The following is a 27,530-nucleotide window of genomic DNA, read 5'->3' as shown; positions in this document are numbered from 1 at the left end:
ACACAAAAACTGCCAAAAATCAATGGTTTCTGAAACATGCCAAAGTCAGATTGCCAGACAACTAGCCAGCCACTGACAGGTCACGTGATATGCCAGAATCACATTGGCAGCTGCCAGTCAGCCACTAACAGGTCACGTGACATGCCAGTGGCGGCTCCTGCCAGCCAGCTGAAGATTGAACCCCTGCTGTAAACACATGCACCGCAAAGACAACAACCATCAGAGAACTAGCACATCCGTTCTGCACCTGTGTGAAGGGGAATAACTATCAGCAGGAAGGCTGTCTACACAATCTACAAAGGTTCAGGGATTTTAGGGGCTCTCTTGACTTCATTATTTGCTTGCTTTCATTACTTTAATTGTTGTTCTTGTGCACTGGTTAGCAAAGCTGAACAACCAAACAGAGTAATTAGCCGCCGAAAAATCCACCGAAATTACCCGGAACTTTTTTCCCAGGAACTTTTTTTGCCCCAGACCGGTTGCTCTCTGCGTTTACACCGCGGTCTAAAGTACCGGGAAGATTATAAACTGCACGCGACTGCACCTCCCAGTCTGCGACCCACAGTAATCAGTTTTGAGCGCCACATTTATAATAAGTATGGACGAGATTCAAACTGTGCTGTAGTTGTGTTTGTGATGTATTGCGGACATTGAATGTGAGATGGCTGGGACGAACGCGCAGAAAATTTCCTGTTACACAAATACGCTTAATACAGCCTGAACCTCGTCGTCGGTCCAGCTGTTTTTTTTATTTTATTTTTTATTAAATTCCATATTTGCAGACAGACAACTCTTGATGCATGAAGCCACGAACCGCAATAGATTTTTAAAAATGCCGGTTAAAATCATAGACAGTATACACGGTTAAAATAGAATGCTGCGTGGAGTCCTCCAGTCAAAATGCGGCGTGAACACAACCAATCAGCATGTTCAGCGCACAAGTCCCACCCCCGAAAGTTCCTGAACTTTGAAAATGTACTACCTCGCGAGCAGGGACTTTCGGAGGGGGAAATATTTACCCGGAACTTCATTTAGACCCTGGTTCCTGCGGTGTAAACACACCGAGTACCAGCCCAAAGTTCCTGGTTCCTGGGGAAAGTTCCCGCGGTGGAAACGGGATGCTGATTCAACACGCTGAATCAGCCAAAAAGTCTCATGGCAGTTTAGTGCCAACACACCACAAAAACGACCTATTAGACTCAACATTGGCCTGACTTTGCCACGACCCCAAGCTTAAAAAAGAAATATGAATTTGATTTGATTTACAGCATTTAAATAATCTAATTTATACCCTCTGAACAGTTTGCAAAAATTTATGTCCAGGTGTGTTTACACTTGGCATTAACATGCAACCTGTATCCAGATGTTGTCCACATACACATTGAAATGTAAATGCGTTTCTGATGGGAATGTGATCCGATCAACGTGCTCAGGTCCGGAGGTGGTCAAGGACACATTGTGATCGGATCTCAGTGTAATGCAAACGCAATCTAGCCAACGTGTCTGCATTCACAGGTGGACGTCATATAAATCCCCGCAGTCTCCCCACGTGCTCTCAGAAAATAATGGCCAGTTTAGACAAATGAAACTTATTCCCAGTGACTTCAGGTTCGTCACGTCACCAAAAGACTACCAAAAGTGACCCGTCGTGACCCATCATCTCGTGACCACAGCGCTTGGTCGCTTCCTTAAGGCCAATTTATACTTCTGCGTTGGGTGCGCGCAGTAGGTACGGCGTAGCATACGCATAGACGTGTACCATACGCCGTACCCTTTGCCGTACCCTGACGTGCACCTCTCCAAAAATGTAACAACGCGTCAATTCTACGCGGACGCAAGCACTGTGATTGGTCTGCTAGAACCCCTCCAGCGCACTTGGATCGGCGTTCGTAGATCGACTGATAGAGACTGTTTTTCAAAGATGGCTTCTGCCTGTATACGCAAAGTTGACTATGTATAAAATATCTTCTTATTAAACTGTCTGGACAATGTCAAAGTTCTCAATGCTTCGGTTTGCATGTAAGGACCCTCATTATGCTACCGTGTTAGTGTGGGGCTATTTTGAGCCTTGTTAGTGGTATTAACAAGCGATTTTTATTTGTCATTACTCAATGCCCTATATACTAGCGTTATAGGCTAAACTGTTTTTATAAATAAAACTATTTACATTCGATAATCATGAAAACAAATCTCAGATAACGGTTGACTAGGTAACAATGTGTAATTAGACCAAAGGTTCATTTTGCACCGGAGTTCTCCTTTAATTTGTATTATCTTTACTCTTAATTTGGTGTCGTGCTACAGACCTAATTTAAATATTATGCAGAAACAGAAATCCGATCAGTTATCCAGATACAGAGGTTACTTAATATGAACAAATGTAAACGCACCGTGTCCTGATTGGCTAATGATCCGATCTGCTTGATCGTGTAAAATGCCAAGTGTAAAAGCAGCCAAAGATGTTCCAATAAAACCACAACCCATTAACCCCCATTATCATTGAGTCACACAAGTCCCACGAGTTCGGTTCTGATTAATTCGGTTCGGGAGTAGAGATAAAAGCCCGCTCTTGCTCGCTCGCTCTAGATTCCGGGAGATTTTGCGGGCATCAGGGAAACCTCTATCAATATGCGGGAGACTCCCTGAACTTCCGGGAGACTTGGGATGTCTGATTACGTCATCTGAGTGTCCCGAGTGTCTTTCACGCTGGCCCTGTGCCATTGGGCAGTCATTGTTAAACCCTGAAAAGTACATGAAAGTATATTTATATTACTATAAGATAACTTATATTCTCTATTCTAACTTAAAAAAAAAAAGTTGGATTGTACTGTGAAGGGCCATAGCACTTACTGTTGGTCTACTGCTAGTTTAATTGCTTCTATTGTTTCTCATTTGTAAGTCGCTTTGGATAAAAGCGTCTGCTAAATGAATAAATGTAAATGTAAATGTATAGCCTTTATTACTATAATTTTAGCATAATCTGTGTTCACACTGTTCACTTAGCTGAAAATGCGGTTGTGACTCGAGTATTACCAAAATGAAAGTTATTCTCCCCGTGCAGAGAGGGTGTGTTTGAGAAAGCTGCAGTTGCCTGTCTTTTTGCAACAAAATGTGATGCTTCGCCTTCTACAGAGTTTAAACAGAAGCTCAACAGAAAGCGCAAAACATTTCATGATGAAGTGAACTGTTAGGGGGTAACAGTTATAAGACCCGAGACCAGATATGATGAAAGAAGACCAGGAGTCGTGAAGTTCAATCAAAAGGATAAAAATTTACTGAAGAATAGTTTGCAGTTTCATTGGTAGAGCGAGCGTCAAAGTCTCACGAGGAGGTCGCAAGCCAACTCTACCTTACACAAAATAATACACCAATTATACCATTTTGCAAGGGCAAGCATCGCATCATCATACATCTGATTGGCTAAGAGAACATAAAACCCTAAACAATTTCACACGTGTGAGCAGATAGAGGTGACTATCGCCATTAGTTAGGCAAGGCAAGGCAAGGCAAGGCAAGGCAAGGCAAGGCAAGGCAAGGCAAGGCAAGGCAAGGCAAGGCAAGGCAAGGCAAGGCAAGTTTATTTATATAGCACATTTCATACACAGTGGTAATTCAAAGTGCTTTACATAGAAGAAATAAAAATAAAAATAATTACATAGATAATAAAAGAAATAAGAATAATTAAAACAGTTTAGAAAATAAAATACAGTGCAAACAGTCGGACGAACAGTGGCACAGTGCTCATTCAGTAAATGCAAAGCTAAACAGTGGTAATTCAAAGTGCTTTACATAGAAGAAATTAAAATAATCAAAAGAAATAAGAATAATTAAAACCGTGTCTGAGATGGAAGTGACTGAGCAGGTTTGCGGTGCCACTGGACCTACAATCCAGGGACGTCCTCTGCTGGGGTGGTGTACCACACCAGTATTGCCCCACTGGGCCCCCACAGAGCACGTTTCACTTTTGCTGTTTTAAACAAACAGCGAACCTCTATACTCTCCGTAGTATAGATAATCTTCACTCGCCTCGTCGGAGTGAAGCTCTCCCGTTCCCCTTCAAAATCTCTTCCAATCAGACAGCCCTGATAATTAATAATCACCCCTATCTGAGATGGAAGCGATTGAGCAGGTTTGCGGTGCCACTGGACCTAATCCAGGGACGTCCTCTGCTGGGGTGGTGTACCACACCAGTATTGCCCCACTGGGCCCCCACAGAGCACGTTTCACTTTTGCTGTTTTAAACAAACAGCGAACCTCTATACTCTCCATAGTATAGATAATCTTCACTCGCCTCGTCGGAGTGAAGCTCTCCCGTTCCCCTTCAAAATCTCTTCCAATCAGACAGCCCTAAAAATTAATAAAATCTTCCTGAATCACAGTTTGGAAAATAAAATAAAAAAATAAAATACAGTGCAAACAGTCGGACGTATTTTATATCGACCGGTAGCTATTATAGATCTTTCTTTTAAAAGGATCTTCTTACAACTTACATGCATCAACTTTCTTTTCTCTTTCAATCTTCTTACCATCTATCAACTTTCTATTCTCTTTCAATCTTCTTACCATCTATCAACTTTCTATTCTCTTTCAATCTTCTTACGACTTGCCATCTATCAACTTTCTATTATCTTTCAATCTTCTTACGACTTGCCATCTATCAACTTCCTTTTCTCTTTCAATCTTCTTACGACTTGCCATCTATCAACTTCCTTTTCTCTTTCAATCTTCTTACTTCCTTTTCTCTTTCAATCTTCTTACTTACCATCTATCAACTTTCTATTCTCTTTCAATCTTCTTACGACTTCCCTGTATCAACTTTCTTTTCTCTTTCATTTACTTGCACATTCTTTTCACTTTCCTTAGCCCAGCATTCACATTCTTAGCTCTTTCTCAGACTAAAACTTTAATATCGAACAGTGGCACAATGCTCATTCAGTAAATGCAAAGCTAAACAGATGTGTTTTGAGTCTGGATTTGAATGTGGCTACTGTAGGAGCACACCTGATCTCTTCTGGAAGCTGGTTCCAGCTGCGGCTGGCATAATAGCTAAAAGCGGACTCTCCTTGCTTTGAGTGAACCCTTGGTATTTCTAGTTGATGTGATCCTAATGATCTCAGTGATCTGTTGGGTTTATATTCAGTGAGCATATCTGCAATGTATTTAGGACCTAGGCCATTAAATGATTTATATACCAGTAATAATACTTTAAAATCAATCCTAAATGTGACTGGAAGCCAGTGTAAAGACCTGAGGATAGCTAGTTAGGATAGCTGTCGCCAATCCTTAGATGTAGGTCAGTTTTGACCTCGCAGGTTAGAGGAGAGCGCCGATGAGGCTGAGCGTTGTGTCCCAAATGCCTACGTATAAAGTCAAACGCACACACACAGAACACCACCAAATAACATCGCCAAGGCCGAAGAGTGCTTGAGCTTCGTATTATCAGTTAGCCAAAACATAACTCCTCAGGAAGAAAAGCAGAGAAATGGCATTGCTCTAGAGAAAATATATAATTTCACAAGCACAAAAGAATATAGAAATGATTATGTGATAATGCATATATATATTTGATTATTGATTTGTATAAAAGTAATGTAAGCATTCAAAAGGATATAGAATGAAATATATATATAACTGACTGAAGAGACAAGGGATTTTGACCAACCCTTCAGAACCATAGTTCAAAGTTGAGAGATGTACGATGCCAGTCCCAATCTACTGGAGAGGAGTGACATCGTAAAATCAAATGAGCTAGGCCTATACCATTTGGTTATCATCCCAGTAAACACAGAACGTTGGCACAATGCTCTAACAACGTTTGTACAACATGGCCAAAAGGTTGCTAACTACGTTGCGTGATGAAGGTTGTTACAGCGTTGACACAATTGACATTAAACCACCGTTCAGGGCCATTGCTTATGGTTGTGCCTATGGTGTCTGGACAACCACTGGACTACATAATGTAGCCTACTCAATGCCCTGAAGTGCGAAAATCAGCCTTTTAAATTCCAACCACCTGTTGGGCTCATCATGTTCTCATTCATCGACCAAGGCCTACGTGTGTATTGCCAAACACAAACTACAACTTTAATTTAATGTGACTAATGTAGCCTCGCTCGCACTGTTTTAGTTTTTCATTTGATTTGTCCGCTATTTAGTCTCATTCGTTTCTTTACTCTGGATTTGTGGATGTTTTCCCGGTTACCGACCTTTATCGGCCGACTTTCGACTAACGTTAAGTCTGCCATACAGAACCCGGTTTTGTTCATTAAATGTTCTGATCTGCCTTTGCTTTTTATGTTTTATTTATTATACTTAAAATAAATGTTTATGTTCGTTTTTTTTTTTCACAAATGTATGACTTTAGTACGGAGCCCGGGAAGTCACCTGTGGGAGAGAAAAAAAATCAATCCGTGCGCTCAGTTTATAAACCGTACACACGAATTCTCAAACTGTTCCCTCGGTTTAACAAATCGTGCCCACGGGTTAATAAACCGTACCCGCGCTCTAAGATGTAAACCGTGCGTTCAGTTTTTGCAATCTGTACCCACAAATTCATAAACCGCGTGCGCACGCTTTCGCAATCCGTTCCCACGGGTTTGTAAACTGTACGCACGGATTTGTGGCTCCCCAGTCGGTGCCGGCAGATTCAACCAGGCCCTCTGTTACGTAGCCGACGCATTGCATTGTGTTTATAAACTTTATTTTCAAAAATGGATAATTTCCTGAATTTTCTAATAAACGAGAGAGTTGGGTGACGCGACTGTGTCAGCGTTTCGAGAGTAGCATATAAGGTAACACGCAATTTTGGGGGGAATAACCTCAGTAGCTATAATATAATAATCAAAAATCACTTCACATATAAAAAAGAAATATATTGTAAATATATAATACAAAAACATTTCCAAAACTGTAAAATGTTAGGTTATTTAACAATTAAAAATAAACTCAAATAATAATAATACTAATATTAATTACATTAGGCTATATGTAAGATGCTTTTATCTAAAACAACTTACAAAAAAGGAACACAGCAAAGTTTCCATTATGACTATGTCTATATCTTGTGTGCACACGTCTTTATCTTGTGACCATTGTGTACAAGTGGAGAACATATTTTTCCAGTAAAAAAAAAAAAATCTAGCCACTGCTCACTCCTGCTGAACGGAATTTTTAAAATACTTAAGTGAAATATGATCCCCACGAATCCGGGAACAGGGCTGAACCACTGGCTTATAATGTAATGATATTAAACAATGCCCAAAGGATGCATTTACAACAAACTTATCAAAAACAACTAGCACTAGAAACTCTTCAGAGATCATTACTAAAGTATCTCAGTAACTGTTCAGTTCACTAATCAAACTCCCGTGCAATGATGCAAGTGGTGCCAAACGTCTGACAAATGAAATATGAATTGGTCTACTGTATCATGTCCATACTTGTAACTTCCGTTGTGTGCTGTTGGGTATCACAATCTGTAGTCCTTCCTTGTTTCAATGGTGCACCCTGAAGAGAGGCGGGGCTTAAGTTATATTTTAGAGTGAATAAATTCTCATCGCATCATCTTTGGATATTCAAACTTTTTGGAACAGGGTTGACCATGGAGGGATTGTCCATCTACACATCCACTTCATGTATGATAGCACATTTTTTTAATTTTTGAGTTGCCTTATAGATTTGTTTTGTATAAATATTATTTTTAAATATTATTATTATTATTATTTTTATTGCATTTATTTTATTTTATTGCAGGTGTGACAATAGTGTGCATTATTGCCACATTATCTGCGCAAGGTAAGTAGCCTAAACACTCAAATTAAACTTTAGACATGCTTGTATTTAGGCTACTATTAATTTTTTCAGTGTTATATAATTGTTATTTATATGAGTAGGCTAGTTCATTCAAATTAATAATTAAGTCATTTTAATATTAGTGGTTTATATAAAGCAGTGCCTTGTTAAGGATTTATATCTGCAACCACGAATGTGGAGATTGATTTGCCACAATTATTTAGTGTGTCAGAGTTTTTTCTGGATGGAGGCGGGGACGTTTTGATGCGCTGTATAAGTAGGCTAATGCACATTTTTTTCAGTAGCCTAGTTTAGTCGAGTGATGAAGTTGCTGCCGGTGGAGCGCGCTCAAAGTAGAGAGAGAAAGCTGATTTCGTATCTGGGAGTTTAGTAAACACAGACAGCCAGTGAACAAGGGAAAGTAAGGAACTGTTACAAACCCACCGACACTGGATACGGGTTGACTGGGCGTCAAGGGACCGTGTTTTTGTGGTAGTGTAGCAGTTGATTAGTCTTGGCATGATTTGGGACCATTTACACAGGACGCGTTTTTTTATTCCACTGCGCTACTTTGTTGTTGTTTATCTTTGAAAAACGCGTGTTTTAGCGTCTTTTGCAGCGCGACACGGCGTTCTAAAAACGCGGCGCTAAAGTTCAACAACGAGTTCAAGAAGTTCAACTTTTAAAAAACGCGCCTCTAGGCAATAGGCTACGGTGTTTTTTCTCTCGTTCCCCCGACCTGAGACTCTCGTTGTTGTAATTACGCGAAAACATGTTTACTGTTCCAAACTTTTAGATTATATTTTGTGATGAATTCCGCTGTTTTGCTTTCTGTTTTGACATGTATTTTTATGCTTTGTTGAATGCTTAGCATAGAAATAGTCTCATTCTCTGTTTTCAGAAAGAAATAGCCTTTAAGTATTGATTTTATCATCATTTGCACACCCTCAAGTGTTCCAAACTTTGTATGAGTTGCTTTCTTCTGTTGAGCACAAAAGAAGATATTTTGAAGAATGTTGGTAACCATTAGCCTACAATTGACGGTAGCCATTGACTTTCATAGTATTTATTTTCCTACTATGGAAGTCAATGGCTATACTGTCAACTGTTTGATTACCAACATTCTTTAAAATGTCTTATTTTGTGTTCAACAGAAAAGGAGAAATCCGTACAGGTTTGGAACAACTTGAGGGTGAGTAAATTATGTGATGGGTGAACTATCCCTTTAGGGACAATTTACATTGCTCTGACAGTCACCAGATTACACAAGATATTCCAAGACCAGAGAAATGCTGAATCAATCAACCCGATCACACTAAATGCGTCTCTATAGCACGCAGTGTGTTTATCGTGTAATTTATACGCAAAAATTAGTTTTTACGTGCATACGCATGGGTTGGTTATAGGGTAGGTTTAATAGTGGTGTGGGGTGCGTGTGTATTATACGTTTGGGTAGAATTAGTGGTGTGAGGTGCGTGTGTATTACACGCAATCCAACAGAAGCCAACAAACGTGTCTGTTGCTGGTTGGCTTCTGTCAGAGCAGTGTGTGAATTGGTGTTAAGGTGAGAGTACAGTAGGGAGTAAGGTGAGAGATTTAAATCATTAATATGTGGTGCTTAAAATACTTCACATATTAAAAGAAGAAAAGCAGACCCCACATTCAACCCCACAACATGATTCCCATTAATAAAAGTATGAACTTTTGCAAGAAAATTCACTGACTCCAGTGGATTAGGTTAGGTTAAAAATGTTAGATAGTTCGGCTAAAAATATAAATACTTAATTTTTTTAATGTATCACTTTATCATTTACTCACACAAAGGCATTACAAACCTGTTTGGCTTCCTTCTGTGGAAAACAAAAGAAGATATTTTGAAGAACTGTTTTTGTCCATTCAATGAAAGTATTTTTGGACCTCTCTGACCATTGTATGAATGAAAAGAAAAAGAAGAAAAAAACATCTTGACATTTTTCTTTTGAAAGATGAAAGATACTTGAGTTTGGAACAACATTAGGCTTCACAATGCTTCTTTTTCTTTTTCTTTTTTTCACTAAAAATGTAGGGAGAGGTTTATTTTTTACTGTCAGGCATTTTGAAAAGTGTGTGTTACACACCAGAATAGGGATCTCCCTTCTCATTCCCTTTTTCATGCCATTATGATGACATCAGCAAAAAAAGAGGCATATTAAGTTATTGCATATTGATTCAAGATTACAAATAGTATTCAATTGTTCATAATAAGGAACTTGCATTAAGTACATTTCATATTCAAAATGACTCCAGTTACCACTTTTTATAATGAATAATCTCTTTGTTCCTCAGGAATTCCTGACACTGGAAGCCAGTAAGTGACCATACACAGATCCTTAAGAATAAGAGAGCCTCTGAACATGGTTTCAGAGAGATTTTTATTATTATTGTTCATTTATTTGACCATAAACCACTTACAGAATGTTTTGGTAAACATAAAATTAGACTGATTTGTCCTGTTTATAATGTCAGCAGCAACACGGGTTCCAGTGGGCCTTGGCTGCCATGTGGAAATGAGTTTTACATCAGCTCAACAAATTCCTGCTGTAATGGTAGGAAAGACTCTTGCAACTCTCAGTTTGTGGCTGCTGAGTCACTGTAGGAAGATGTGATTCACAAATAGTTTAGGAAGTAAACCGTTAAAGGTTGGACAGTGAAACTGAAACATCTGGTTTTACACCACAATAAATCATTGGAATAAATGCTCCCAAAATTATCTTTTCCATTGTCTTGGGAATGACAGATACAAGTCCCTTCACAGCGGCCGGAAGGATTTTGAGGCATTCCTCTTGCAGAACAGTATCCAGGTCACTGCGCGGTGATGCTGCTGGAGGAAAACACTTTCTGACTTGCTCCTCCAAAACACCCCAAAGTGGCTCAATAATAATGAGATCTGGTGACTGTGCAGGCCATGGGAGATGTTCATCTTTCATGTTCATCAAACCATTCTGTCACCAGTCTTGCTGTGTGTATTGGTGCATTATCATCCTTATGCATGGCAACATGGTCCTCCAGGATGGTTCAGTAGTTCTTGGCAGTGACGCCCATCAAGAACTGTAGGGAATGGCATGATATTGCAGCGCAAACCATCACTGATCCACCGCAGTGCTTCACTCTGGCCAGCAGCTGTCCGGGTGTTCAGCTTCTTTGAGGATTGTCCACACATGTTTCCCTTTGTCCACAGCCCAAGTTTTACACTGTTGGATCCAATGAAACCGACTTTTTCCATTGGCACGAGTGACCAAAGGTTTGGCTCTAGCAGCCCGACCATAATTACAGACCCTGTGAACCATTTGACGAACAGTTTAACCGTTTTTGTGAAAACAGAAAAGTCGAGATGCAAGTTTAATTCTGCATTGAGTTGGGCGGTTGTGGTTTAGTTTTTTTGGGATACAATCCGAGTTAGTATGTGGACATCCCTGTCAGACAGCTTGCTCTTGTGTCGACAGTTACTCCTGTTGGATGTGGTTCGTCCTTCATGGAGGCATGCCAGCAGCCTGTAGCCCAAGACTGGTTGCCCACTGAAGCTAAGCAGGGTTGAGCCTGGTCAGTACCTGGATGGGAGACCTCCTGAGAAAACCAGGTTGCTGCTGGAAGAGGTGTTAGTGAGGCCAGCAGGGGGCACTACTCACCCTGTGTGGGTCCTAACGCCCCAGTATAATGACGGGGACACTATACTGTCAAAAGAGCGCCGTCCTTCGGATGAGACATTAAACCGAGGTCCTGAAACTCTGTGGTCATTAAAAATCCCAGGATGTCCTTCGGAAAAAGAGTAGAGATTTAACCCCGGTGTCCTGGCCAAATTTGCCCATTGGCCTCGGTCCATCATGGCCTCCTAATCATCCCCATATCTACTGATTGGCTTCATCACTCTGTCTCCTCTCCACCAGTAAGCTGGTGTGTTGTTGGCGTTCTGGCGCAATATGGCTGCCGTCGCATCATCCAGGTGATGCTGCACATTGGTGGTGGTTGAGGAGATTCCCCCGTCGATATGTAAAAGCGCTTTGAGTACCTAGAAAAGAAAAGTGCTATATAAATGTAACAACTTAATTATGCCGACTTTACCCTGGATATCGTGGCTCTCCATACACCACAAAGACTTGCTGTCCTGGTCCCAGATGAGCCAGCGAAATGCGCACCAACAATTTGTCCTCTTCTGAACTGTTAATTGCAATATTTTATGTACTTCTGTGCTATCGCTCTGCTAATTCAACCGTCATTTGGAATCAATATCCAATCAGTGAAGATGCAATTCAATAAAAAAAAACGTTGTCTATCCCCACAGGGCTCAACAAACTATACAATACAATACATTAAAAAAAAAAACTAAAAAAAAAAAAAAAAAAACTGCATAACATCATTTTTAAACCCTACAACATTAAGACCTACACAATTCTTAAGAAAAACAATATTCATCTTAAAGGTGCTCTAAGCGATCTCGGTTTGCGTAACCTCTTGTTGATGTTTGAATTATTATCAAACAAAACATAGGCTAGCTAGAGGCTCCCTCCTCCTCATCCACGCAATAACCCCCCAAACCCCACCCCACATCATTCTTGTCGGTTATTGGCTGGAACAGTTTGTTATGTTTCGTGCTGCGGGTTGCTCTGTTTATTGATCAGTTTGTTTTTGCTGCTGTTTGTGGAGCTTGGGCTGTCTGCAGAGACCGCGTTTTTTTACAGTGTGTTCAGGGGACAGGCAGCTAGCGTTTGTGAGATATTTGCGTTTGTGAAAAAAAATGTTTTGGCCTAAAAAACGTCTGAGATCGCTTAGAGCACCTTTAAGATCCCATTTAAAATACCAATAGCAGTTGGAATAAGTCTTCTTATATGTGGTCTTTTTTACCAAAGGTACTTATACCATCTGCTAGAAGGAAGTAACTGTATAGAAGATGGGAAGAATCCGTCACAATAACTTTCCTTTTTTACTCCCACTGTGTAAAGATCTGTAAGCGATCCTTGTTTCTCCCCAATTGTTTTACTAGCCAAATTTACAATCCTTTAAAGTCTGTTTTTACTTTTAACAGAGAGAGAGATAGAGAGTTGAACCAAGATACAATATTAAATGTGAACACAGATTCAATAAGTGATTTATATACTACATCACGACATCAGAATGTCCTTTTCAATATCAAAATTCCTCAGTTTCCTCAATAAGCCTAGACGTTGATAAGCCTTCTTAATGCATATCAAATGTATAGTTGTGGTCAATTTCTGTACCTTAATATTTAAAAGATCCTACTGTACTTGCTCAACTTCCTCTCCATTAGTTGACAAAGGCTTAAAAAGCATACCTGCATTATTAGTCCCACAGCACATTTCTTTAGTTTTACTAGTATTACGCTGCAAAGAACTTTCCTTCATCCAGGTTGTAAAAAAATAACAAATAACAAATTATCCAATGATTGAAAATCCTTCACACATCCCACCAATGCCATGTCGTCTGCGTATTTTATAAGCATCAAATGATCCTTATTACACGTCATCTCAGTTTTATAAATAGAAAAAATAATTGGAGATAAAACACATCCCTGTGGGAGACCAGTATTTAAAACCACATTCTCTGACTCTCTGCCATTAACCAGCACATGTTGTGGACGGTCCAGTAAGAAACTATTAATCCATAAAATCAAAGTTCACACACAAAGTTCACAGTTTTGACATGCACATGCAATTCCTCCAAATGCCACAGAAGTGTGTTTATATTCCCCATATTAAAGGCAGAAGAGAAGTCTATAAATAAAATCCTATAACAGGAGTCTGCCGCATCCATGTTTTGCCACCTCGTCCAGAAGAGTGAGGGTGGCCTCTTCGCAACCCCAACTCTACGCAAATGGTCTCGGTACGCTTTCAAACGAACTCTGTGGTGAGAACATGATCCGACCTCGAACAGACCCAACTGCCAAAGAACTGCGCATTTTTGGACTAAACCAGCAGCCGTAGTCACTGTGTTTATGTCACTGTTTAGCAACATTAATGCACTCGTTGCCTCCTCCTGAAGTGACTCGCCGCGTAGCCTACATTGCATAAAACATTATTTTCAAGCCGCATCCTCGCTTTATTCTCAAATGTTATTGTTTGCCTAAAGTGGTGTAGACAAACTATAGAATAATAAACTATGACCAGAGATACAATCAGCCCACGCAGTCGTTTCTCCATAGTAAAGCGGCGTGTTGTCTGCCGGATTTTCCTCCTCTTTGTTTACTTCCGTCAGTTCTGTTGGAAGTTCAGTTATGAAAATACGTTCGAGACCCATCTAGCCAAAGAGTGATGTGGATGTTGTCACGTGACTGTATTTGGTTGGTTTCATCAACTGATTGGGACCACAGTGCTATGCTATAATTTTTCTCCCTTGATCTGGACCAAATGAACCGAACTACAGATGTGAAAGCACCCTTACAGAGCACAGATCTTAAAGCCACTGGTCAATAATCCTCAAGCTCCTTATAGCTTGTGGGGTTTTTTTGGCAATGGGATAATGGTAATGGTAAGTTCCTTCCAGGCCTGAACTGGGCTGGGGTACAATATTACAATCAAGAGTCTGTTGTAAAAGCTGACAACACTCCCTTCAGCTGAATTGCACATTCCCTCAGTACTTGGCCTTTATTCCATCAGGCGTCGATGTCTTTTGGGGTTTGACTTCCAATAAGTGCTTTTCCACAGTCAGGAAGTAAAGCTCACTTTGGATTCCTACCCTGGAATGCGTCCTCCGAAGACAGCATATATTGGCCAGTGTTTCAGTTTCCTTGTCCAATTCCTATGTGACATATGTAATTCATGTAATGATTTATGGGAAGGAAAAGAAAGGAAATCTGAATTGCAAAAAAAATGGCAAAGACTGAACACTGTAGTATGTATTTTTTTATATATTTTTTTACTTTAATGTGTTGCAGGTGTCATAACTTCTGGATTAAGCCAGCTGGTGGCTGACTGCTGTGGATCTGTAGCTTTCAATCCCCTAAATGAGATTTGCTGTAATCACAAAGTTGTCACTCGAACCAGTGCTCGCATGACATGCTACGGGGACAAAGGTAGACTTGATGCGACTTGAACACTTTGCATTGTTCAGTTTTGACATGGCTAAGATTTGATCAAGATTGTTGGATCTTCATACCATTAGATCAAGGATGTCTTGTAATCACTTATTTTATAATGAAGTGGAGTATAACTCCTTACACTCATTTACAGCCTTGTACCTAATGATGACTCATTTGTGTTGTGGTATGAAAAATATAACTCTGCTCTGATGTGTGTCTATATATAGCACGTACAGTTTTATGTTTGTTTCTTCTTTTTGTCAGTTATATTCTGAATCTTTTTCTCACAGATTCTGAAGGCCAGAAAGGCTCTCATCCGACCGGGTGAGTAATACAGTCCTGATCAAAAATGTTTACATGGCATCTTTACACAGCTGATTTAAGGCTGCTCAAAACTCTGTGTAAAGATATGCTACTTAACAGCAGGACTAAGTTATTCCTGCTCTGACCCACCTTAGCCCCTATAGTATAAAAATATATTATTAAAATTGCTGTGTAAATGCATTTATGCCACCTCTGAGCAGCATTAAACAGTGTGCAAAAAACAAACACATTGCCACTTCAGAAGCGCTTCTGTGCCACACAAGAGACAACAAAGTAACAACGTTTCTCTTGAATACAAACTTTACTTTAGCACTTTTCATTATCAAAATTCTTCCGTAATTTAATTAATGATTAAAGCAACCCAAAGTTTAAATTGATTTGCAAAAATTGTTATGCTCAGGTTTCCCAAAACCATGGAAAATCTGAAAATATCAGTGATATTTTTTTAAATAGTGAATTATTAGCCATACTCTTTGTGAGTGCAGTTTCTATAAAAATGATTTTTAAAAATCCATTCTAATAATCCCGTACCACTGGGAAAATGTATTATAAAATGCACAAAATCTAAACCCTGTCTGTAAAATCAGCCCCTAGAGTATCTAATTTTAACAGTACTTAAGTGTTTTACTCATTTTGAACGTTGGTTCAAAGATGCACTAGTCCTTGACACTTAAGAGACATGCCAAGACAGTTGATTTGTGAGGAGAGCAAGCACTTGTTTATTTTCTAAAGTTGAAATAAAACACCTCAATATTGCAATAAATCAAGGGCTGGTGTGGTTACACGTTGTCTGCGGTTGCGAGGCCTGTTGGATGTACTGCCAAATTCTCTGAGGCGGCTTATGGTAGAGAAATAAACATTCAAATCATGGGCAACAGCTCTAGTGGACATTCCTGCAGTCAGCATGCCAATTGCACGCTCCCTCAAAACTTGCAACATTTTTGGCATTGTGCTGTGTGATAAAACTGCACATTTTAGAGTGGCTTTTTATTGTGGCCAGCCTAAGGCACACCTGTGCAATAATCATGCTGTGTAATCAGCATCTCGATATGCCACACCTGTGAGGTGGAGGGATTATCTCGGCAAAGGAGAAGTGCTCACTAACACAGATTTAGATTTGTTAACAATATTTGAGAGAAATAGGCCTTTTGTGTACATAGAGAAAGTCTTAGATCTTTGAGTTCAGCTCATGGAAAATGGGGGCAAAAAATAAGTGTTGCATTTATAATTTTGTTCAGTACAGTACCTTCAATGCCCTGTTGATGCAGAAAAAGTTTGGTGCCATGAAAAATGAGTATATATACTTAGTATTTAGTCAAGTAGAGATTAAAGGTTGCTTTGTATCTTTGAAACAGTCAAACTACAACAAAGTAGCCAAAAATATACTTGCGTACAATAACTAATTCTATTTTCTCAAATACTTTACACCACTATGTGTTTGTTTGTGTGTGTGTTTGTGTTACTGGACAGCTCTACAAGCAGTCCCACCAAACCAGGTAAAGCTCTTGGCATCCTAATTGTCTATTATTTTTGACAAATCTCCCTCTCTCGATCAGACAGTGATTGAGAGACTGTTGCGTTTCAGTATCTTTTGATAGTTGCCTAAGCTGATATTTTTCAGGCATTAACTTCTATAAATCGTTCTCAACATCACTGGTAATTTTGTGATTATTGTAGCAATTAATTCCATGCTCTCACTAATTCCTTTCTCTTCTAGAATTGAAGTGTGGATCAAAAACCTACGATCCAGAGAAATACATGTGTTGCTCAGGGACTCAGTATAGGGCATCAGCACTTCATAAGGTAGTATTGCCTTGTAACACTTAGATTAAGCATTATAGAACATCCCATTCAAATAAATTGGGGATTTCTGTGAACACAAAAACCCTGCATGCATTAATATACTGTCTACCTGTGTCCTTCAGTGCTGTGGTACATATATGTACACTCCGGTCGATGAACATGTGCTGTGCTGCAATGGAACCCTTCACATCAACGTTTCTAAGAAATCCGAGTGTGTCGCAGGTGTTGTATATACTCCAGCAAACACTACCTGCAACCTGTCTGCCCGTCCCCGTCTTGGCGAGCACTGTTGTGGAGAAAAAACCTTCAGTCCTACAACACATATTTGCTGTAATGGACACAGGTAGGAGTACAAAAGTTTGATTTGATTTGATATTTTTTGCTCATGTTAATTTAATTTTGAAACCAAATATAAGTAGCATTCGACTGGTCGTGCAATTTACATTCTCAAGGGGCAATACTTCGCATTACTTTACAATGCACGGCTACTTTTAAATGACCTTCAATGGGCAAAATGTCAAAATATTTAGATGGTACAGGGATAAGATACTAAACAGCCAAACCTTGACCCTTGATTTACACGTCCACCAGGAGGGGGCAACCTTATGTAGAATGGCATATTTGTCTAAAGTACTGATCTTTTCTTCAGGGGTAAAGCACTTTATACAATATAAAAAGTTACTCACTGGTTTTTCTATGTAAAGTCCTGCTCAAGGGAGAACAAATAGCAGTCCCTGTGATTCTCTGAAAATCTAGTAGCTTTAGGAAAAATCATGAAAAATGAGTCATTGTCTCCAACTGGAAATTCAAGTCTAACTGATGCATGTAGAGGCAAATGCCAAGGATAATTCTGGCACCGCTCGAGACCGGGAGTCTCAACCAATAAACCAACAACCCATTTTAAAACCACTAACAACCCTAAAATGACTTCTTACTGTCAATAATTTGAATAAAAACTGAATTAAATTATTTACTTATTATTATTATATAATCAAAAATGAAAGATACCTGAATTAATTATAAAATTGATTGAAAAAAAATTACCTTACAAGAAAATGCGAAAAAATACCTAATGTTACCTAGTTTGATGATGCAGAGTTAGAAAAACTGTCAATAAAAACTTTCCATTGTCTAAAGTAATTTTATTACTTTAATAAAGTAGATTTTTTTCACAAAATAATATTTTTTTAATTATATATGTGTCAGTATCATGCACTTATCTAAATAACAAAAGCAGTCAAAAAGAAGGATTCAAAATGTATAATTTAACATACATTTGCAAAGGAGTGGAAAATATGTTCAAATACACACAAACTTCACATAAATACAAACAAGATTATACATATGCTTTTTTCACAAAATCTGTAATTTTCTGTCGTTTTTTGGATGGATTTGGTCATTTTTGCATTTTCTTCTGTCACTGGCCATAATTCTTTGTGGCGGTTTTTCTGGTGTTTAAAGGATAAAGGGCCCAAGATACTCACCGCAAAATAAATTTTTTTTGCGCTTGGGGATAAAAATAAGTTTTAAATGCGTTTGCAGCTGTATACTGTTAGCGAACATCCCAATGCCGCCATAAAACTAAAATAACAGCAGTGAGAAAAAAACAATTCGGACAGCATCTGACCACAGCACTATGGATTTGTTTGAACAAGATCTGCATTTCTCGGGCATAATGCCACAGATGAGGTCATTCAAATTACAGTGTTGATAGTTTGATTATAAAGTATATTTGAGACTATAGTTTGAATGAATCCCTTTTCTTTGCAGGACACATTGCCATTACAGCAAAGAATGGCTCTTTCAGCATTATCCTGAACATGTTGACATGTTATTTTTGAATCAACACCCCAAAATTAGTAAGAAACAAGTATTGGGGTTCATTGCAGATAACTGCAATAATGTATACAGACCACAGGAGTGCTGTGAAGGAAAATGTCATGCGCTGGTGCAATTGACATTTGTATCTGTGCTGCCTATTGAGTGACTTTTCTTTCCAACTTTTTTCTATTCAGCCACCACAAGAAGAGTGGTAATTTCTGCTGTGGTTCAAATGTCTATAACCGCCACAAGCAGTTCATGAAGTGCTGCTCGGGTCATCTCCACAACATTTCCCAATACAAAGCGAAACCTGAGTGCTGTGGAAACCTCTTGCTGACAGATAAAACCAATCAAATTTGCTGTTCTTCCTCAACCCATGCCGTTCTTTATGACACCAAACCAAATCACCAATGCTGTGGGTATTACTACTACAACACGTCCCTGTGGAGCTGCTGTGCTGAACATCTCAAACCAACACCAAGCCCTAATCGCTCTCACGCAGAAGACGGACTTAAACCACTAATGGACCTGATTCCTGACATATGCAAGAAAACAGGTATTGTGGTGCAACCTAAAAAACGAAATAATTTTTTCGGGGAATTTGACTAAATCTTGTTTGTTTGTGTGTGTGTTTCTAGTGTTCTTTGCTAAAGTGGAGAGTGTGGCACTTGACGCATGTATGCGTCACATTGTGTTGAAAGTTGTCAATGTCGTCAATGACCCTTGGCTTAACGTGTCCCTGGATCACTGCAGCTCTCCTGCCCTGGAGATCGGCATGACATACCTTTGGGAGAAAAACAGCACTGTGTACAAGCCTCTCTCCGTCTCTTTTGACCTAATCTCTGACATTCACTTGTTCCTTACTGTATGTAAACAACAGTGTTAGAAAAGACGATAGAAATATGGATTGAGGTCTATTTCCAGTCATTTCGAAGCCCATCCATGTTGATTTTCATTAGAGGTCTGAACTAAAGAGAAATATAATCTTTCATCGTTAGTGCTAAATGACCACTGAATGTGAAAGCCATTATATTTGAAAGCTAGAACCTTTAACAATATCTCAGCATTATGCAATTGCATGTTGTGCATCTGTGCTTTTTTCCCTCATTGGAATTTTGTTTTCATCCCAATGGACTTTATGCACAGCTGCACTACTTCCTGAACTTTAGCCAGCTCCTTTGTTCCTGTCTGCCATTATTGGACAAACTGATTAATCCAGGTGTGTCTGATTATTGTTGTTGGTCAGGCACACCTGGATTAATCAGTTTGTCCAATAATGGCAGACAGGAAACAAAGGAGCTGGCTAAAGTTCAGGAAGTAGTGCAGCTGTGCATCAAGTCCATTAACGGATGGATCCTGGAGTGATGCATTAAGCTATTTAGTCATTCAGGTTATTTTAAGGTTTGTAATTCAGTATTTTGTGTTCTCTCCTTTAAATTTGCTGTGCAATGTTAAATTTTATGTATTACAAGTTGCACTGCAATACCTAAGCAATTTCAATCGTACTGTATTTTGATATTTTATCAGTCTCAGGTCTATTCCAATGTCTGTTCGGGGTTTAATTGGCCTTTATGCACTATAGCTCAAAAGTGCTTTTAACATTTAACTGCAATTGTGTGTTTAAAAGCAATTAATGGGTTTTATCCTGATTCACAAGAAGATTATTTCTGACTTATATTTTTGGATATTTTCACATTCGTATGGACAAACTCAACTGTTAAGTTGTAGAAGCTATTTCTTTTTATATTCTTATCATTTCTTTTCATTGAATGACAAATCTACTGTATTGGTTTGTAACTATTAGCTAAACGATGGTTCTCCTTCACTAACTGCAAACACCTGATTTGTATGTAAAATCTGTGTGCATTGCATTTACAGTACATATGTACTGTAAATGCACGCAGATTATATATATATACACACCATATTAATTAACAAATCTGTGCATGTCTCAATTTCCATGTATTAACTATATATAACTGTGAAGACAAGCTAATCACGCAGTTTTCATATTGTTGTGTGAAGTTATTCAGGTTAATTATAGAAATACAGATATGGAATTTTGCAAATATTATATAATATATTGGCATTTGTGATTGTATTTCAAATCTATTATTTCTAAATAAAAATGTTTGAGAAGCACAAAGACTGCTTGTTTTTTCAGGCTTCAAGTGTGTTGAGTACAGTTGGAGATCAGGGTTGTCATCTTTCCATGAATTGTAATAGTTAGTGAATTTTAAATAGGGAAATATCTTTGTTCAGACGTGTTTACTCATTTATGCTGAGTACTAAATTTATATACACTTATAAACTATATAATTTTTTCATACTGTATTTTAAATATAATTATGTAAAATCCATATAAGATTTACAGATCATTATTGAAAACATTTACAATGTTCTTTATGCTTATTCGATAAACTATAAGCTAACGGTTTACAGACGGTAGACACTTAAGGTCACAGCTACAATAACTTAGGACACTAAAGAGACCTTTCTACTGTCTCTGAAAAACACCAGGAGAAAGATTTCTAGGGTCCCTGATCACTTACTGAACGTGCCTTCTGCAGGAGGCTTGAGGACTGCAGATGTGAACACAATGTAAGATGCCTGAGACAGTGGCTGCGTCCCAATTCGCATATCCGTCCTAAATAGTGTTCGAAAGTAGTATTAGTACGTCCCAAATCGTAGTATGTTGAAATGTGTTCCAAAGATACCCGGATGGTCTACTATTTCCGGTCAGAATCCGAAGTGCAGATCGATGAATGGCTAATATTGCCAACAACCCATCGAGCGTTGGGCGAGGATTCGGTTAGAACTACAAGTGTTAAAAAAACTACATACATGGAGGACGTGCGAGTCCGGCGTTATGTAGAGAGGTTTAGATAAAGGGGTTTGAGTGATTACCGGTAATTATCAGTATCTAACCTGACGAAAATGTATTTATTCAATGTTGTCTACATTATATTGCATCTGCAGCAGCATTGTGAACTTTTGTAAAGACACGTTTAGCCATTAACTTTTAAATGCATCATTATATTCAAACTCCGAAACGGTAGGAAATTAAATTAGATTGAATGGAGGATTTTAACTGTGACAAGATGATTGACAGGGCAGTTTACTGACAGGATGCACGCGACAGATCTGTCCGTTAAAGATGACGAAGTAGTAGGCCTATGTCTCAAAGCTTGCCTACTTTTTTAGTACATACTTTTAGGTCGTAGTATAAGTAGGCGAATTGGGACCCAGCCAGTTACAGGGAGACGGACAGCTGATGGTCCTTGCAGTGCCAAATGACTTGTAACTATGTGTCCCATCAGATGTGTGCAACATCTCACAGCAAGAATTGGCAAATCTGCTGCGGTCCTTGCAATTGGTCCAAGCACAAGCCGAATTGGCCACACAAGATACTGTTACTTTTGATATTGACCGCGCTTTGTTAAGGGACTCATTATTCCATTTCTGTTCGTCAGATGTCTGTGAAATTTGTTCAGTTTTTGTCTCAGATGTTGAATCTTTTTATGCTCATTTACATGTTGAGAAATTTGAAAAAAAAAAAACATATGTTTATAACCCACAGTAAATTAGTTGAATGAATACAGACTTAAAAAGAAAAAGGTTTTACATTTATTTTTCATGTGGGTAGTGAATACAGAGGACTCTTGTTCTCTAAAGGGCTCTTCTCTCTCTCTCTCTCTCTCTCTCTCTCTCTCTCTCTCTCTCTCTCTCTCTCTTTCTCTCTCTCTCTCTCTCTCTCTTTGAATGAGTCTTTATGCTTTCGAGGTTTTTAAATAAGCTTGATATGTGTTTGGGAAGATGTTCTGTTTATGTTTTGTTGACATGTCGAGTGTTTTCGGTATTATATTTATTTTTTTAGACTAATGCTAATTACTAATTGGGATATAGTTCAGCAGCTAGCCAAATTTGGTCACCTACTGTAACGCAGTAAGACAACAGAACCCGTATGGACCTCGTCACGTCGCCGAGTGTGTGTTAAATGCTCTCCTACTTGTCGCTTTGGATAAATTTGGATAAATAAGACATATACATTTACATTTATAGGCTATATGGATTTTACGTCATAGGAATAATTATATCATAATTCAAACCTGTGATAGGTTTAGGGATAGGGGAGAGAATATACCGTATAAAAACCATTACGCCTATGGAATGTTCTCACAATTATAGCAAAACAAACTTGTGTGTGTTTGTGTTTATGTAAATTAGGTAATTTGGTTACTGTTGTTCATGGGTGCACTTTCGGGTGATGTAGCCTATGACTCTATTTTCCTTTTCAATGATTTCAATCATATTTCAGGCATTTCAAAACAATCATGATGAACAGTGTGCATCTGAAGTGTCTCAGCTGAAGGAAATAATCCATTATTTATAAGGTTTAAAGCTGAAGTAGGCAAGATTTTTTTTTATCATATCAGGGTTGCCAACTTTGGGACTTAGTGGGACTTGGACTCAGAATGGAAACGTGTACAATTAATTTATTGATTGCACTATAAAAAATAAAGATAGAGGTGATTAAATAACAAACATGTAAAACAACAACATCAAAACAATAAGAAATCTCAAAACAAAAGGGACACATAATTACTCCACCTCCCCAGAAAACCACAACACACAAGGAGGTTCGTATCTGAAGCAGGGTTCGAACATGAACATTGTTCATTGAACATCTGTCACGTGACAAATGAACGAAAGACTCGGAAGGTAAAGTAATTACTTATGTTCCCTGTAAAATATTTTTGACTGCATTATAATGATTTCTTAATTCAGAATATGATAAAGACTGTGTAGGTGGATGTGTTTGGGGAATTTGGCTGTTAAAAGTATAACATTTAAAGCCCCTTAAATGAAATGACTCGAAAAAAGATTAGTTAATTTTAATGAACGAGATCGAACAAGCGAAATGATCTGAACTTCAACTTCCCATCACTCACAGGGTGCCATCAGGTGACAGTCTGTTCCTGGTGTCCCTCTTGTTTGGGCCAGTAACTGAAAAGGTTGGTTCAGCATCCACATTTGATGTGGCAGGCTCAACACAATCAACAAATTTGGGGAATTTTAAAATGCCATTGCCCGATTTGCCAAAAAGTAATTTGAACCATGAGCCTATTTTTATTGAGCAATTAGCTAGCCCACATAACGCACGTCAGAAAATGTTTGCAACTATAGTTGAAGTCTGTACTCTTGGCACACAGACTGATTAGGCAAGGCTATGTCTGTAGTTCTTCTATGTAAAGCACTTTGAATTACCACTGTGTATGAAATGTGCTATATAAATAAACTTGCCTTGCCTTGCCTTGCCTTGTAGTGACAAGGCACACCATTTTATTATTACTTTATTTTTATTATTATTTATTACCTCGATTGTCATCCAAACTTTCAAACGCGCATCAGTGGCTCCGACTCCGAACCTATGCTCTGAACTCTCTCTGAACTTCTCACACGCAACTGACATATCAGGTGCAAGGTTTTCAGCGAATCAACGAGAGGAACGTCTGCACCTCGTCCACTGACCACGATTCAGCCATTTGTTGTTTGATTTTTTTAAACTTTTTTTGTCAAGTAAAAACTCTAAAAACAGGTGCTACCGCGTTTGCTGTTGTCTGGCTATTTAAAGGGCACCTATTATGGAATTTTGAAATTTACCTTTCATGTAGTGTGTAACATAGATCTAAGTGAACAAAAACATCCTGCAAAGTTTGAAATATGAAAGTGCACCGTATATAAAGTTATTGTCTTTCAAAAGTGAGAGTCGACTCTGAGTCATTTTTATGAATCGTTAGAAGACCGAAGCTTTTTCTCTGACTAGATGACGTCAACTTGTCAAGTTATTTGAATACGATACGCCCACTTATTGCGCTCCAAGGCCAGCAGGGAAACATCAGGGCGACGAGACGCTGTGTTCTGAAGTGCGGCTCAAAAGACAACTTTTTTCATCTGCCCAAGGAGGAGCATTTGAAGACTAAGTGGCTACAATTCACTAAACCACAGAAGTGTAGTCCGAGCCTTGTGCTTTGTTCGCGTCATTTTGAAGACGATTGCTTTTTAAATGCAATCAAACTTGGATTCGCGAGCCGGCTGATATTGAAGGAAGGTTCAGTTCCAAGTGTATTTGCATCAGCTTCCTCCTCCGTATCACAACCTGTAAGTGTTATTAATAATTTTTGCTTTTATATTTTATGTAGCATGCTTAATAATTATTTTGTTTGTTGTGTAAGCACCGTTTAGCTTCTAGGTCTTCAATGACAATTGTATTGAGATATGTGAAGTGTTTGTCGTTGTTTTCGGAGTTGTCTAAAGAATAGAGTAATACCTCGTAACATAACTGCATTTTTTTTTTTTGTAAAAACGTTATGTTTATGCATCGGGCTAACGCAAACAAAGACTGATTGTGCTTTTACAATATGAACTCTGGGCAATGCTCGCTAACATAACATTAAATTCTTTATCTTATTTTTAGTTTTTTACTACAAACTATAAAGCAGTGGACTATAATCATTATTATAATACAATTTAATTGATAAAAGCATCATTGCACTCCGTGTTAAAAATAAGTATTATCTCTGTAAACACTGCTGGGTCATCTGACCAATCAACGCAGATTAGCGTCGCGCAGAGGAGGGGTTTGAAAAACGAGTCGTTGAACGAATCATTTGGGAGTCGGTGAGCAAATCAGGTAAAAATAAATGCATATTATACGAAAACAAAAGTGTTTTTTGTCATTGCATGCATGTAAAACTGTTGTTGGGGACTCCCACAACAACATTAGGAACATTTTAAATGTCATAATAGGTGCCCTTTAAATATAGCGGGTTTAGTGTCTCGTGTTGCAAATACAATGACGCTGAAGTGACGATTCTGTCTGACCAATCAGTGATCTGCAGAGTTTTCACGTCACATTTAGTATCGGTACGGTACGCTTGAAACCTCAACAGAGGTGGTACCATTTAAAGCGAGCCGTGCCGTACCGTACCATGCAGTGGAAATGCGCCATAAGTGAGCCGTACCGAACCGAGCCGTATCGTACCATGCAGTGGAAAAGCGCCAAAGCGTGCCGTGCCGTACCGAACCGTACCGTACCATGCAGTGGAAAAGCGCCATATGCTCCGACAGAACAAAATAAATCAGCCGGTTTTAGAAAAAAACCTGCGCTCCTTTTACCTCCACCTGCTGGTGTTATTTGTTTTGCAAATATCCACCGCTCCCGGTTCTTCTGGTCCAGTCAGCGCAGGGCCGTGTGAGATCTGACTGTCAATCACAGTTCGTGCACACGCCACAGATCCCCCCTCCCCCCTCGCGCACGTTACAATATCACATGCACACGCCTGAAGTTCCTCGGTTAACAACCAGAGCTAGGAGGTCAAAAACAACCAAAGAAAAGAAAATGATGCTTTGATGTTGAAGAGACGGGCACGTTCACAGAAAATCTGGGAGGTTGCTCGCAGTAGTGGGGGAGGGGCATGAGAGTTGTAAACATTACAAATTTTGGCTAAGTCCCCTCAATCTGACAGACTTGCCGACTGCAGCTTTATTATATTAGCTGGATTTTCTTAGCGGCCCGATAACGATAACATTAAAAATTATAATATATCGGCCAATACCGATATAGTGGCCGATATATCACACATCCCTATTGATGAGGACATGTTCATGGACTATTAGTCTGTTTTTCTTGTTTTCCTGTTTTATGTGTTCAGATCATAGCTTTGTTGTCATGATAACTGATTATGTGGTGCACCTATTTCTTGCTAAGTTCCTCAGTTTCCTGTGTTTATAAGCTCTCATTTTGATTCAGTCCTTTAAAAAAAAAAACATTTATTGTTCTTACCCTACATGTACGCTATTATGTTCTTACTCACTGTTTGGATTACCCTCTTTGTTTTCTTTTGTTAATAAAGTGCGAAAGCTGCATTTGGATCTATATTTACTCTTGCTTGCCTCCCTTGTCATCATCATCATCATCGCCTGCGCCGTGACAGAACACCAAACCACAAGAAGTATGAAAAAGCATTTAAATGCAGCTACTTACCTTCACCCAGATGTTCAGATCATGGACTTACTGCAGGGGGAATGTCCTCTGGAAGATTTTGTGGAGGAATTTTCAGACTTGGGCGATCAGGTTCCCTGGTGCAAGAACACACTGAAGATGTGTTTCTGGAGTGGTCTCGTTGACCACCTCCTGCAAATTATACTGATAGGGTAATCCAGCTACTCGCTGCAGCAGTACATCGATTACATGTTGTAGCTGGTCAGTTCCCCCCGACTGTGGGGGTGGTCGAAGAGAACTTTGACACCATCACTTCTGTGTCCACTTTCCCCGTTCCAGGGCCAGTCCATCCAGAGGATGTCCCAGAGCAAGTATCCCTAACATGTCTCATGCAAGCCCTCCCTCCTCAACTGGTTCAGTCCAGTAGCCAAGCTTCTTCGTTACTGGTCACTCCCGGCTTCCTGACTCCACCACCTCTGTTGGTCTCATCCGGTTCTCTAGCTGTCCTCGGCCCTCTGTCTCCTGGTCTGCCCATTCAACCATAGTCAAAAGATTCAAGACCTAAGCCAAGGTCTCGAGACCATGTGGCTCCACTGCAGTCTTTTAAGGCCATTGCTCAACCTCGGCTATTTGACCAGTCCTTCCGGCTTCACCTTGGTCCATCGACCCCCTGGTTCCACCACGAACTTCCAAGCCACCAGAACTTCCAGGACCAAA

The 27,530-nt window shown here is 39.2% G+C and overlaps 1 protein-coding gene across 3 annotated transcripts; it reads left to right on the top strand.

The window, feature by feature from the left end:
* Nucleotides 1-200: 200 nt before the first annotated feature.
* On the top strand, nt 201-20,952 carry LOC307002877 (uncharacterized protein). 3 transcript variants are annotated; one of them, XM_079620822.1, is made up of 12 exons: nt 201-301; nt 7,593-7,634; nt 7,753-7,794; nt 10,117-10,138; nt 10,297-10,376; nt 14,717-14,854; nt 15,151-15,184; nt 16,655-16,680; nt 16,902-16,987; nt 17,110-17,330; nt 19,003-19,364; nt 19,447-20,952. In XM_079620822.1, exons 2-12 carry the CDS (start codon nt 7,601-7,603, stop codon nt 19,692-19,694), a joined length of 1,293 nt encoding a protein of 430 aa, XP_079476948.1. In that variant the 5' UTR covers nt 201-301; nt 7,593-7,600; the 3' UTR covers nt 19,695-20,952. The 3 variants fall into 3 exon arrangements, 2 of the variants coding, with proteins under 2 accessions (XP_079476948.1, XP_079476947.1); XR_013798569.1 differs by lacking the exon at nt 201-301 and having other exon boundaries at nt 7,569-7,634; nt 19,447-19,891; nt 20,135-20,951; XM_079620821.1 differs by lacking the exon at nt 201-301 and having other exon boundaries at nt 7,569-7,634.
* The last annotated feature ends 6,578 nt before the right edge of the window (nt 20,953-27,530 follow it).

The sequence above is a fragment of the Phoxinus phoxinus genome (genome assembly GCF_949152265.1).
Source record: "Phoxinus phoxinus genome assembly, chromosome: 8".
NCBI classification, from domain to species: Eukaryota; Metazoa; Chordata; class Actinopteri; order Cypriniformes; family Leuciscidae; genus Phoxinus; species Phoxinus phoxinus.
Note: the sequence above shows the minus strand (reverse complement) of the source record. Positions and strands in the feature narration are given on the sequence as shown.

What these genes read in the sequence shown, in the direction of transcription:
- LOC307002877 (XM_079620822.1), top strand. Translation starts at nt 7,601, where the DNA reads ATGGAGGGATTGTCCATCTACACATCCACTTCAT. An exon ending in ATTCCTGACACTGGAAGCCA is followed by an intron (nt 10,139 to 10,296) that starts GTAAGTGACCAT and finishes TTATAATGTCAG; the next exon opens with CAGCAACACGGGTTCCAGTG. An exon ending in GGGCATCAGCACTTCATAAG is followed by an intron (nt 16,988 to 17,109) that starts GTAGTATTGCCT and finishes TGTGTCCTTCAG; the next exon opens with TGCTGTGGTACATATATGTA.